Source organism: Lepisosteus oculatus, chromosome 19 (assembly GCF_040954835.1).
Source record: "Lepisosteus oculatus isolate fLepOcu1 chromosome 19, fLepOcu1.hap2, whole genome shotgun sequence".
Classification (NCBI taxonomy): domain Eukaryota; kingdom Metazoa; phylum Chordata; class Actinopteri; order Semionotiformes; family Lepisosteidae; genus Lepisosteus; species Lepisosteus oculatus.
This window is the reverse complement of record NC_090714.1, coordinates 16,716,121-16,729,815: the sequence shown is the minus strand read 5'-3', so window position 1 is coordinate 16,729,815 and position 13,695 is coordinate 16,716,121. Positions and strand designations below refer to the sequence as shown.

Below are 13,695 nucleotides of genomic sequence, written 5' to 3'. Positions count from 1 at the left end.
GGTCTCCCACTTGAAACAGCCCGTATGAGGAGAAAAACACAACAAAGATGAGACTCTCGGGATCTCGAAACTACTGAAACCGCTCAGCCTGGTGCTCCGGGCGAATCGCCTCCCACACGTGTCGGGACAAACTCCCCCCTCCTCTTGAACGCGCGCCCCCGCGCCCCCAGCTCCAAGAGCCCTCCTCGCCCCCGCGAAGAGAGCAGCGTGCGCGCCCGGCTGCCCCGCCCCGCCCCGCTTGTGGCTCTGCGCTCCCGTCGCCGAGCCGGCGGTCCTCGGGAAGCCAGGAGGCGTGCGCGCTCACGCCGCTGGAGGGCCGGCGCTCGTCCCCTGGATCCACGGGACAACAGGAGAGGCCGGAAGTGACTCGCAGGGAGCTGGGAGCTACAGTTTCTGTTGTCTAGGGCCGGAGTTTTTTTTTTCCCCGCTTAAAGCTTCAGCTCCGACTTTTTTTTTCCTTCCTTTGGGGTGGTGGCTGTTTGCTCAAGTTCCAGTCGGACGCGACACAGGGAGTCGGCGTGTTGCGTGTTGCTGTTCGCGCTTCAGTGGCGGTTTTGCGTTTGGCTTGTCTTAATTTGATCTTCTCCCCCTCCCACACACACACACTTCCAGGACCCGGTCGGGCTTGCCTCGGTGTCGTGACTGAAGTGGGGAGAAGCTTTCTGTTCGGTTTTCTCTCCTTTTTTTTCCCCCCTCTTCCTCCCTCCCTCCCTTTTTTTTGTGGGGGGGGGTTGTTTTGCTTTTGGAAAGGGGAGGAAAAGCAACTTCGCGGGAACAAAGACGGGTCTGTTCTTGCACCCGAACCGGCAGCTGACGTGACCCGGAGACGGACCGGACCGGACCGGACCGATGCAGGCCATCAAGTGTGTGGTTGTCGGGGACGGGTGAGTTTATCTGCGATGTTTGTCCTCTTCTCTCCCCCCCCGCCTCCAACTTCTCCTTGTTTGGAAAATGTTGGAAAACTCTCCCACACCCGCTCCCGACCCGTATTCCTGCTCGGTTTCTAGGCCGGGGGGCCGCGTTTTAAAGTCTCTCTCAATTATTTTGGGCTTGCCCGTGCTTTCCAGCCCTGAGCCGTGTCGGAAAGTAACCTGGCTGCTGGGAAGTTACCTATAATTAACTGGTCTTTCCCTCCGGAGCGCTCTTTGAAGCCGTGGCTTACGAGCTTATCAAACTTCCGTGGAGGCCGGCTAAAGTTTACCGAGTGGCCAAAAAAAACAAATCTTTTAACTGATCGGTGTTTTTTTTTTCTTTTGTATTGTCGAGTTCGCTCATGTCGATCCGTTTGCGATTGCGTCCGTTTTCTTCGCTTGGTTTGCGTTTTGATGATTAATCTCGTTTGCCGGTCATTTAATCTTAAATGAAAAGACGGTTCGGGCTTCATCTGGCCAGTTAAACGTTGTATCGAAGTTATGAGAACGGCGATCCGACTGTACTTGTTTACTACCGAAGGGTTTTTAAACATGCATGGCAGAAGTTGCTCTGTTTAAAATATGTTAAGTTACCGGGCGATTATAGATGGGAGCGCAATTGTATTTTGCAATTTAAAAACTACCTTTAGGGGTTTCATGCATTCCTGTTAGTGTTTCAGTAGATCAGCGTGTAATAGTTTCTGGTTGCTACTTATGGGCAAAGTATTTTTCGTCTCTACCGATAGCCGTTTTCACACTGCAGTTTGTCAGATACAGGTGACTTATGACATCGAACACGCCTTTAGAAAGAATCTTTGAAGTTTTTTCTGAAGTCTTTCGGTGTGTGTTGCATCAGTTCATGCTGTCTTTTGCTCTTGTATAAGCTCACCGTGCGGCTGCTGGTTGTTTAAGACTCTTAGTGTTAGTTGAAAGGAGGAGTTTAATGGTGGGTCGTTCGGCGTACTGGAGTTTGCAACTGGGCTAGAAGTTGTCCTGTCTGTGCTTGCAATGCATCAAAAACACAGGGACTGTGTGGTGTAGTTCTTCATGTCTTGGGATCTTCAGTCTTGAAGGTCCTGATTGCCTTTTCTGTTCCAGCCCGAGCAGTCAGTGAAGCTTATTAACTTTATCCTCGTAGCCGAGTTTGTTCTAAAGGCTTTTACAGTTTGCCCCATTTTTGACATGATTGGAGAGGCGCTTACCTGTGAAATACTTGGAGCCTGGTCGGAGCGTTAGTCACGCTGTTAATTAGATCAGCCATAGAGGTGGAGCCCTCATGCAGGGCAACAGGCAGGAGACCCTTCATGAACTGTTTCAGATCCTTGCTGTCGGCATTCCCTTTGTCTTAACCCTGAAGGCACAAGCACAGCAGCGCAAAGCAGGGCACTTTGTCATCTTGGATCAAAGCAAAAACTGTTTAAACTAACTCCAGCCGCAGGTTTTGATATTGATGGGGAGCTAAATCAGAAATCTTACCATTTTTGCCTCTCTTGATCTAGGCATGGTGTGCCCTGTGTGCAGTATAAGCACTAGAAGCCAAACATGGAAAACGGCAAGACTGTATAGATTTCTAAACTTAACCGTGTGTGGACTGCTTACAACTACAACTGTTTCAGGTCGCCTGTTGGATTTAGATAAGTTTCTATCAAAGCTGGTATGATTTGGAGTCACAAAATGGGCCCCAATGCTGGTGAGATTATACTTTCGGTAGCTCGTCAGATCACAGGCAACAACTTTCCAGAGCCTTCCTTGTATAAGGTAATTGAGTAATGCAGCTCATTGGTCTCCTTTATCTAATTGTGGCCTGTGTCTCTGATGTGGGTTTTACAGGAAATAGGTATAATAAGGGTCCCAGAGGTCAGGAATCTCCTGCCCTGCTTCAGGGGAGCCCCTGTCCACCAGTTTGTGGGTCTCCCTCAAATCACATTCTGAGGACATGGAACCATTTTGAGGCAATTTTGTTAGATTTAAGTAATTTAGAAATCATCTGAAATGGAAATTGTCAGTCTTCAAGGAACCAAGCTCTGTTAATTGAATACATTTCTTTATTTATTGCCCAGCAACTTAAAAGCATTCCCAGTGCTTAGAAACAGAGGTTTTTGGGAATACATATTTAGAGATGTATTGGACTGGGAGTGCCTGCAGTAGATTCTCTGTACCATTGGTGATTGAAGACTGGGAATGACCATTCTTCTCATCTGGATTTTCTTAGAAATATCAGACTTCTGTGTGTTTCCCAACTTGAATTTGGAGAGGCTTAATGTTTTGCAGTTTGCGTTGACATTTGGTTTGAACAGTGAGGATTTCTAAAGTACCTCCCATATTCTCACTATTGTTCCTTCTCGAGCAGTAAACTAGGTCAGGTCATTGCTGGTTGAGAGTGGTGTAGGATTTCAGAAGCATCAGTATAATAATGCCATTTGGTGGCATTATTTGTAGGTTTACTGACACCATGTGTCCAGATCATGCCAAGCTTCAAATGTATTCCCAATTCTTTTTTAAACAGGCCATGTTGTGAAAACAGTGAGGAGTGATCAGGGCCCTCTTGTCCATTTTAACCATCAGTGGACAAAAATAAGTCTTGACCACAGGCTTTTCAGTTTCCTGTGTGTAATTGTTGGGTCTCGCGTGTTTGTGTTGCGGTGTAATTCTTTTGTCATTTAGACTGTCCGCTGTTTTAGAATTTGAGTCAGGTGAGAGATGGTCGAGTTCCTTCATCCTAACGGACTATACTGTTGTGAAGTCTCCCTCTTACCTGTAAAGCAGGCTTTTAACTAATCGCAGCAAGTGCATGTTTCTGAGGTGTTTTCTGTGCAACACAGCACTTTTACATACTTGCTGGATCAGCAGGTTAATGGGTTTATATCACTTTGTAAGGCAGGTGAAACGCCTTTTATTGGGTCCAATACCAATAAATGTACAATAAATCCTATTTAAATCTTAGGTGCACCTTTCTGAAATGGGCCTTTTTTCTTCTTTCACAAAACAATCCCATTTTGTTGAGGATTTATTTATTTTCTTTAGTTAAACGGGTTTAGCTGGAAGTAGCAATAGAAGCTTAGTTCTTCTATCCATACTGAGGGGAGGGGGATACTGCAGAAGTCCAGTCACAACATGGGAGTGATGTTTTGGGATTTCCTAGATGTTAATATTGTGGGAAGATGTTTGTAGTTGCCTTTGAGAAGATGATGCCCATTTACATATTGCACTTTCTTAACTGAGAAGCTGCAGTACTAAACTGACATAATACAGGATGAAGATGAGAAACATGCCTATAACATCAAAAGTTCTTGATTTCTGTGGCTTTGCAAAATAAAGCAGTGATAGATGGTTGCACTGATATGGAAGGTTACGTTTGAGTCTCTAAATCTTGCTTGTAGTCTTCTGGGAAAAGCAGGATTAGAATAAAAAGCTTCTTAAAATATAAAAAAATGCAAACGGACAGCTATGTGAACATTTCAATCAGCTTTTTACTTGTGTGGTTTTTATTTTTATTCTGAATGGCTCTTATACTTCTGCACTTTTTTTTGTTGGCATTTTTAAGAATTGGCATTATTTTGATTCATTCCTCTTGTCCTGTGTCAAAGTCTCAAATCATAGCTGTCTCTTAAGATTGAGGAGAACAAAATCTTAGTGTTTTTTATACACGTTTTTTATTGGTTTTCATAAGTTGTCGAAAGCCTGCAATCTTCATTAACCTCAGTGCTTTTTTTGAACTGTTACGTAGGGGTGTTTCAGACATTATAATGATAAATATACATTGTCCTGTTGTAGTTTTGCTGTTTTCTTGGTCGGGGGGAAAGAAGTCCTTCTGGAATTTTCAAACGCCTTTGAGGATTTGTTTCTTGAAGTTTTTTATTCCCCCTCACAGCAAGAAGCTGTCAGGAAATACGTCAGGCGAGCTCAGTGTGTGTGCGCGCGCGAGCAGCGCAGGTCTCCAGCTCTCCCGGTCTCTGGCATTGCGCAACTGGCCTCCTCCTGCCGAGAGAGTGGGCGTGTGGAATTTGTGATACAGTGGGGAGGGATTGCTGGAGTTCTGACTAAACAGCGCTGAGGTCACTCCTGTGCCTTGGGGCAGAGAGGATGTCATTGCACAGCACACCCCAGCCTCCCCTCAGCACTGCCCCCTGCATGAACATCTGTGTCATGTAGGAAAGGAGTCTCCCCTTCCCCTGTGCTTGTTAGGCACTCTTCTCTCTTTTTGTTTTGAACCAGAACAGCGCTCTCCTCTTTTCCGGGTCGGGGTCAGTGATGAAAAGGGTCACCAACATTCCTAACCGTCCCAAACCCAGTTTTGTCGTTTTATCATTTTTATTTGAAGGCTGTTTGTGCTACTGCTGCTGTTGCGGTCGCTTCAACAAAAACAGAAGTTGGGCGGGAAGGATTAACACTTTTCACAGCTTCTCCAATAGTCAGGTTTTAGAGTTTAAAAATTGGGAATTATTTTATTTATTTTATTTTTATTTTTTTATTTAAACGGCATAAAGTCCTCAAGAGTATTGCCTACCTCTCCCTGTGCTGTCAGCATCAATGGGACTAGTAGCCTTTTTGAACATGGGGAAGTTTTGCTCTTTCTTTTCAGTTTTTCCGGATTATGCCTGAATTACAGGATCAATGTACCGTGTTATCATATCTTTCCTTCATGTTTTTAGTCTTCTTTTTGGCTTGCTGCATGTTTCACATTTTAATAATTCCCTTCGTCCGACAAAGAAAGCAAAGTACCCCCCCCCCCCGTAAAATGGGTCTGATAAAGACTGAAAGAAAAAGCATCGTTGCAACAAGAGCATTTTTCCAGATGTTAGTTTATGGCAGCAGAAGCTGCGTAGTTGTTTGTGGGACTGGAGTGTCTTTTATCTGCTGGCTCTGACTGGAGAGCAGCTCCTGTGTGTGGAGGTGTGGGAGGGGGCTGGGGACCGGGCAGGTCCCTGCTTGCTCCCTGCGACATCATCTGTGCCAGCAATCTTATCCCCACCCGACATGTTTATATCTCCCCTGCCTCCCACCCGCTGCTGCCAGAGCCTGGCCTGCCATTTCTGCAAACAGCCCCCAGCCATCCTGACAAAACCCTGCCACTGTAGCTCATGCGGTCTGAGTAATTGACATCGTGAGGCCGTGCGTCTGCAGTGTGATCTGTGTGATAGTAGGGGAGCCGCAGTGCAGCACCGCCGGCCTCGTCCAGACAGGAGCTCTGCTTGAAAGGCTCTTGCAGTTGTTCTCCCTCCACTTAAAAAAAAAAAAGTCTGTTGGAGTTCTTGGCGCAGTTCAGAGGACGAAGGCAAACAGCGCTCCTCTTGAGCTCCTTTTAAGGAGGAGTGTTTGTGCGCATTCTCAGTCCGCAAGTGGAAAGACCTTGCAGCCTTCTAGCCCGTTTTTTTCGTTTTAATCTCAATTGAAAGTGCAAAATAAAAACTGTTTTAAGCTCTCCTGCTCTGCTGTTTCTCACAATCTATTCTGTTCTCATGTGAACTAAAAAATATTAGTCTTAATGCATTTTTAAACATGGCACTAATATTTTCGTTTTACCTTGTTTTAAGCATTCCCCTGCCCCCCAACAACTTTGAACGTTTGTGGACACAGGACTTTGTGGGAAGGGTCAGCCCCTTTCCTGTAGGATTTAATATGGACAGCCTGATTGCATTCTTGTCAGGTCCGTCCTGCAGTTCAGGGGTGGGAGCAATTGTTTAGGGAAGGGGACTTGTGTGAGAGTGGAACACCAAAAAAAATAAGTGAGAGAACTGGAACAAACTCTCAAAGGCATGATGAACCGCATAACGAACCATTGTACAGTGTAAGGTCAGGAGCTTCTGGCTTCAACAGCACTGTCATGAGAGAGGTGTACTTTGGACTTCTGATCAGTTACTCCCAGGTGGGCTGGGCGGCATTTTTTTTTTGCTCTTTTGTCCCCCTGAATGATTCACTTTCATGGGTTTTAAAGGTCCAGAGATCTACAAGAAAAAGTAGTATACTTCTGTTTGGTCTCTGTGATGATTTGGTAGAACTTTTCAAGATGTTTCAAAGTCTGTGTGCACCTAAGTTTGCAGGTTGGTTTAATGTACTTGTTCATAGATCAGCGGTTTAACTATCCTCCCCCCGTTTTTTTTTTTCCAGCTGAAAAGAGATTTCTGGATTGGAAGAGGGAAAAGGGCACACCCTAATTTTTATAAATAAAACAATGAGCTGTTATAGTAGCATTCAGCTGGAGGAATTGAAACTGCTGTGCAGCTGGGCTGGGTTTAGAGTGCGGTGTGATTGGAACCACTGCATGCTGGAGAAAAGGCTAGATTACTGCAAGGATTAGCTCAGTAATCCCTTGGACAGTGCTAATCCATTGCAGAATTTGTAGTTCGCTCTTTCTGTGAAAATAAAGTGAAAATGAGGTCAACGGTGTTTGGCGTGCTGTACTGCTCTGGCTTTTAGTGACTCAGCAGGTCCATCTGCCCTTGTTTGCCCAGCCGAACTGGGATTACGCCTTTGCAGTACTGGCAATCAACCCATTTACTCAGCAGATGAGCTTCACCGGGACAGTGGGATGAAACCTTCATTTGTAAAGGTTGTGTCACCTTGTATGGTGCTCTTCTACCTGCTTCTGGATAGGCGAGAGAGATGATGAACGCAGCTGACTAAAACCGTCTTAATTCAGGTTAACACCCCTTCGAATTCCAGAAGGTTGAGGGACGCTGGAATGTAACAGAGCAATCTGAGCATGAGGGTGGCTTGAATCACTGATCCTCCGGTTCCCACCCGGCGTATGTCTGCAATGCTTGTGTTTGTTCATCTGTTGCCCTGCAGTTTTTATGTGGACGCGCAGGTAAATTTGGACGGCGTTAACTACACCGGTTCAGACCGTCTGTTATGTTGTTGGCACTCTAGGACACTTTGTCCTGCAGAAGCGCACACACAGGAGTAAGCAGATTATGTCACTGAATTACTGAATGCAGACTACCAGACAAGGAAGTTGTTGCAATATTTCTACGGGACAGGGGTAATGTTACCAGGAAAGTGCATGTTCCTCATACCTCTCTCATCCAATTGGCTGCACATCAGTTGACTAATTTTCCTTAAACTAAATGCAGCAGTGCTGCTTCTCCTTTTCTATATGGGCCACCGTGGGTTGCGCCATCGATTTGATGCAAGTTTTCTGGCTTGGGAAGGAGCTTTATTAGTGCATTTCCAGCAGAGGTACCATTAGAATCCTCTTACTGCAACCCTGGAGCCCTTCTGGGATTTAAAGGAATGCCTGTCGAAATATTCACAGTTCTTGATCGGCTGAAGAGAGGTCGAAAAGTCTTTGATCTCCTCTTCTTTGCCGATCTGAAGATCGACATGTTTTGAAGTCCGTTCACAGTTTTCCCCTCTTTTCTTTTCCAGGGCTGTTGGTAAAACATGCCTGCTTATCAGCTATACCACCAATGCATTCCCTGGAGAGTACATCCCAACAGTGTAAGTCTTTGCTCTTCGACTGTCCTGTATATCTTTCAGTTGTTATTAAAGGGCTTAATTCAAAGGTTTCATTCTGATGTTCCTAATCTTGAATGATTTAATGGTCTTTCTCTGAAATGGGGTGGGGTTGAGGGTTTGCTTCCAGAATTGAGGTCAATGCCGCATTCATGAAGTACAGTGTGCCACGCAGGAGCTACACTCCGAGCCTGTTGAAATCTGTCCTCCAGCACTTTCGGCGTGTGATTAGAATTAACATTCTATACACAGTCCAATGACCCAACTCTTTAAATCTCTTTCTCATTAGAGCCTTGCGAAGATGGCCGAATCTAAATTTGCAATACCCGAGTCTTTAAGAACATATGTCATGGATGCTGAAGTGCTGAGGTCATGCTGTGACCTTGTTACAGATTAGTCCCTTAGGCACTCAGCTTCCACATCCCAAGAGCTCGGACTCTTCTCCTGAAGTTAGGAAGGTAAATCAGCTGAACGTGCTCTGGACATGAGCACATAAGAAAAGTTACAAAAACGGGAGAAAGCCGTTGGGTCCATTTAGATAGGTAATTATTAATTGACACGGGAGTCTCATCCAGCTGTTTGTAGGAAGAAGGCAGGGTCTCGGCTTCAACAACATGGCCGGGCAGCTTGTTCCACCCTTTAGGCAAAGAAGTGCCTCCTGTTCTTGGGTGTTCAGCGCAGTCCCATAGTCTCCGCTCTCGCCCGTGTCTCTCTGCTCTGATTATTCCTCTTCCTTTCAGGTTCGACAATTACTCTGCCAATGTGATGGTTGATGGGAAGCCTGTCAACCTGGGACTGTGGGATACTGCGGGACAGGAGGATTATGACAGGCTGCGTCCTCTGTCCTACCCACAGACGGTACATTTAAGACCACTTCTACTCTGTTCCACAAAAGTGCCAGGATGCCTCATCCCCTGTAAAGCGGTTTCGAAGCAGTGCCAATGCCCTACAAATAGGGAGGGGGTGGTTCACTGTTATTGCCTTGTTTGTTCTGCTCCTTATCCGGCTTCCCTGATAGTTTTACCATCCAGAGCTATTAGTCGCTGGCACATCAGTAATGCCTTTTTTGTATGTTTTGAGGCAAACAAAGCCTGGTGCTGTTCTCAGCACAGCCAAATTTAATCTTGCAAAGCAATATGACAGGGCTGGGAGGAAGTGAAAGGGGTTTTTGTTTCCTCACGATTCCTAAAATACAGACTGAACTCTTGTTATTTTGAACAGAATCAGCAGAGTGAGGCTGGCATGTGTTTGGGTCAGCATTCTGCCAGGGCAGTAGATTTAATTAGAGGAGTATTGAGAACTGATTAGCAAGCGCTGTTGAGTTTTCAGAACAGATCCAGCTGTGAAGTAATTCACATAAGTCTGAGAAGATCACTGGAGTCTTTGAAAGGGAAGTAATTAAAAAAAAAGTTATATAAGGTTCTGAAAGCAAAAAGAAATCTGAAGTTCCTAAGCACATTAGTCCCACTTAGTCAAAACGATTTAAAAATGAATGTGTGTGGCAGACACCTTGTACAGTGATGAAAAGGCAGTTGTCCATGGCTGTCAGGTGGTAAAACACCAAAAAACAGTTTGCTATAATGGAGCTCTTTATTTCCTTTTCACCTGTTAGGATGTGTTCTTGATCTGCTTCTCCCTTGTGAGCCCTGCGTCTTTTGAAAATGTCCGCGCCAAGGTGAGTAAGATCGTGGCGGTGTTCGAGTTTTCCGATCGCTCTGGCTCGGCTTCCTGGAGGTCACAGCTCCTCTCGGAGGAGGAGGCTGCCTGCTGTAAATTTCCTGAGTGCTTGTGTTCTTCTTCAGGTTCCTTTGTGATGGGTAGAGCCTATAAGAGCTAAACGTGTAGCTGTATTGGTAAATTGGTTTCATTTTCAGCTATATTTCAGTGTATTTTTGTAGTTGAAAATTGGCAAAATGTCATACACTTGGAGATTGTACGCTTAAAAACTTACAGAGCATCAGCCCTTAGCAGCACGCTGGCTGGTTGTGTGCCAGGGCAGTCTGTGGTGTACAGCTTAGCTTCTCTCTCCTGGAAACTGCCAGCTGGTATCTAGAAAGGTCTGTGCAGGTTTTTTGGGTCCCTTTAAAGCAGCAGAAGCTTTTAACTTTGCCCAGTTGGGCCAATATTGAACAGATTTACATTGTTAAAAGTAATTTTTTATTAGCACCATAATCGGTTTGCAGTTTTGGTGTGATTGCAAGCTGTGTGACATGAGTCAGACTCTCACCTACACAGGGGGCATATGCAAACAGATTCTGAGACCAGTCAGTTACATTTTCAGATGAGGTGTCTTCTTAACTATCTTTACTTCGAATGTTGTTGTAATCAGTTTGACAGAATTATGCTGTATCAGAGTTGATTAAACGCAGCTTTCCTCGTAGCCTCAGGCCTTGTTTAATACTTAAGAATAAAGCACATCATTGCATATAAATATGAAGGAGGGGGAGCTTCTTGTAGTCCTTTGCTGTAGGCTTATAAAAAAGTCTGGTCAAAAGTTAAACCATATTTATCCTTATCATTGTCATTTATCTGTAGTTGCTGTGCTGACTGTTCTGTTTGTGTTATAGTGGTATCCTGAAGTGAGACACCATTGCCCAAACACTCCCATCATCCTTGTGGGCACCAAGCTTGATCTGAGAGACGACAAGGACACCATTGAGAAGCTGAAGGAGAAGAAGCTCACTCCCATCACCTACCCCCAGGGCCTGGCCATGGCCAAAGAGATCGGTATGGCACCTTTTGAGCTGGGTGTGCTAGCTTATTTTCTTCAGCACCCAGGGGCTCTGCTAGTTTTTAGTCCACATGACCTTTTTAATCACCAGGTGAATTAATTTAATGTTCCAAGGGGTGTTCATTTAAAGATCCCTATGACTTGGACCACGAGAGGAGTGGATACCTCCATCCTTTTGGATCAAACTATCTACTATATTAAATCAGTGTGGCAGGATTGTCTCTAAGCACTAAGTCACTTTTTCTGAAAGGTGTTGTCTTGGTGCCTGAACAGTAACAGCATCAGTTGGGAGCTGTCAGTGTAGTAGCACTGTGTAAGAGGTGTAGTAGTTCATGAATGATTGAGGTGCTGTAAGAAATTTACAGCACCCTGAAAAGTAACTGTGTAGTGCACCTGTGAAATGAACGTTCTCTTGTCTTTTGTCCCATTCAAGTACTTCGCGTTTTCATTTGGAAGGATCAGATTTCTTGGCAGTGCTTTATCACAAAGAAATAGAAACAGCCTTTCGTGTGTGTTTTGATCCTGTTGTACAGGTGCGGTGAAGTACCTGGAGTGCTCAGCTCTCACACAACGAGGCCTTAAGACAGTGTTCGACGAAGCCATCCGGGCAGTCCTGTGCCCACCTCCCGTGAAGAAGAGGAGGAGGAAGTGCAGGCTGTTCTAAACCCACACACTGACGAGAGAAAAACACCACTGCAGTCTGAGCTCACCTGGGGGAAGAGCAGATAACACGGAGCGTATGCATTCAGATATGCCATTTTGTTTCTCTTCTATTGTAATTAGTACTTCTTATAATCCTTTGGTGTTATAAATAAAATCTTAGTCAGGTTTTTATCGTTAGCTCTCGGGGAGAGGGGAAGACTCTTACCCTCACCCAAATCCCCTCCCCCCAAAAAAAGAAAAATAACTGCTGCCTTTTTAAAAATTACTTTTTATAATCTTTCGGTAAAGGTAAACAGCTGGGCTCTTTTCCCCTTTCTTCCCTTCCTCTGTAGAGTGCATAGTGTTTACAGTCTTCAGCCGTATTGAATTGACAAGTTGCCAAAATGCCGACTACAATTAATTGTGGGTCTTTGGAAGTGGGGTTGCAAACACTACACAGGCAAACCGAGTGTTTGCTATTTTACAGTTTCGCTTCTTTGCAAAGTGAAGATGAAGTCCAGGCTTGTTTAAAGGGGTCTTCGGAAAAAGAAATGGTTCACGATGGGGGAAAAAAATAAATTAAAAAGAGGAGCGTATCTGCTCCAGTAATTAGTACGCCTTGTTCCCGAATGCTAGCCTGTTTACTATATAGCCATGCAAAGCAAGTCAGAGAATAATGCTAATAGAAGATTTTTGCTGTGATCATCAGAATGGAGTTGATTCCCAATAAATGGCTTTATTGGTATAAGAATAGGTTGTATAAGAATCCATCTCTTACTGCAGTTTCTAAACAAAATAAAAACGTGTTTATTGGGAAGGGTATTTTGTCCACATGCTTATTTGAAAAGTAGTGAACCTAAATTGTCTTCTTTGTGGTATTTGAAGGGAAGTTGCAGTATTTTCAATATCTTGTGCTTCAGTAGGAGTGTTGAAACTCAACTGGTAGAACGTCATCTCTCTGTTTTAGCTTGACCTGCCCTTCTAGTCCCTTCCGTTGCCGAAGGCTCGTCACTTGATTTAATGGTCTGAAAACCCCCACTGTTAAATAGGGAGCTGCTTACTAATGACCGTGTTCTGAGACTGGATTGCCAGGGTATTGTGTTGTGAAGCTCTAAGCCTGGGATATACATTCAGGGTTTCTGTACCTTTATTGGTATTGGGGCATTTATAATCGCATTTTAAGCCATTCCCTTGTTTAAAATAAACCGTATTAAGCCCGTCATTTTCTTAAAAGTCCATTTGCATCTTGTAACACTTTTTTTCCTTCTTTGAATACTGTAATAATAGAGGTTAGGTGAATTAGGGTTTTCAATTAAATACTTGACAGCTTGGCTTTGCTGGTGATGACAGAATTAAATATAATCGTTTGGTGTTTTAATCCTGTGAATTGGCTGTAATTTTTTTAACAATTCCTGTTTTCTCCATTGAGGCTACACATCACTGTATTTTTAAATTAACACTGTAAGCATTATCTATTGTTCATTACCTCCGCTAAAGCACATTCTAATTGTTACCATATTCCCTTACAGCTATAGCTTTTATAAACGCTGCAGCTATTATGCAATTTACTGCAATTACTGAGTGACCTGTATTAGAATTGCAATGTTTATATGTATTGTATTTTTTTTCAACTTTGAACCACTAGGTGAAAACAGTTAAAAGTGCATCTTTACTGAAGCATTCTAGCAAAGGGTAAGGAATACAAAGAAAAATTGATTTATTAGTTTGAGCTTTCTATGGTTTTTTTTCATTAAAGAAGGTGATTTTATTTTTCACATCATGAAATATATAGCAATCTTTTTTGCCGACTTTAAAAAAGCCAATAAATTTAATTAAAACTCTTAAATACAAGGCTTCTTTCATTTCCAGAAAGGAGCAGGTTGAACTTGCTTTTCTCTTTTGTGTAGTAGGGTTCCTTAAATGGGAGTTCTTTGCACTTTATAAAAATTACAAGAC

At 44.0% G+C, this 13,695-nt stretch overlaps 1 protein-coding gene across 1 annotated transcript; it reads left to right on the top strand.

Annotated features, from left to right (window-relative positions):
• The first annotated feature begins 330 nt into the window (after window positions 1-330).
• On the top strand, window positions 331-13,514 carry rac1a (Rac family small GTPase 1a). Its single transcript, XM_006637213.3, has 6 exons — window positions 331-884; window positions 8,280-8,351; window positions 9,107-9,224; window positions 9,979-10,041; window positions 10,934-11,093; window positions 11,631-13,514. Exons 1-6 carry the CDS (start codon window positions 850-852, stop codon window positions 11,759-11,761), a joined length of 579 nt encoding a protein of 192 aa, XP_006637276.1. The 5' UTR covers window positions 331-849; the 3' UTR covers window positions 11,762-13,514.
• The last annotated feature ends 181 nt before the right edge of the window (window positions 13,515-13,695 follow it).